This window comes from Myotis davidii, unplaced genomic scaffold, assembly GCF_000327345.1.
Source record: "Myotis davidii unplaced genomic scaffold, ASM32734v1 scaffold3578, whole genome shotgun sequence".
Classification (NCBI taxonomy): domain Eukaryota; kingdom Metazoa; phylum Chordata; class Mammalia; order Chiroptera; family Vespertilionidae; genus Myotis; species Myotis davidii.
The window spans coordinates 355,080-355,337 of record NW_006289094.1 but is presented as its reverse complement, the minus strand read 5'-3'; the positions used below and the strand labels follow the sequence as shown (position 1 = coordinate 355,337).

Here is a 258-nt window from a genome sequence, read left to right as displayed (position 1 = left end):
CCTCCCCCCTCCTCCCTCCTCCCTCGGTTACCCCCTCCACATCCTCCTCCCCAGCGCCCAGAGCCAGTGCTCCGGGGCCCTCCACCCACTACCTGGTTCCTGTCCCCCAGGTGGCTGTCCCACAAGTGGCGCTCCATGCGGGGCAGCGAGGCCCGGGACCCCGAGCTGAGGGACTGGCAGCGCAACTACCGCCTAAACCCCGTCTACACCTTCAGCTTGTTTGACGAGTTCATGGAAATGAGTGCGTGGGCGGAGCCG

At 67.1% G+C, this 258-nt stretch overlaps 1 protein-coding gene across 1 annotated transcript in view; it reads left to right on the top strand.

The window, feature by feature from the left end:
- The window catches only part of ANO9 (anoctamin 9), an 18,752-nt gene that overhangs the window by 15,514 nt on the left and 2,980 nt on the right, over positions 1-258 (top strand). The window contains exon 13 of the mRNA XM_015562392.1: positions 55-241. Coding sequence (XP_015417878.1) covers positions 55-241 — 187 coding nt within the window. The remainder of the gene's footprint in view (positions 1-54; positions 242-258) is intronic.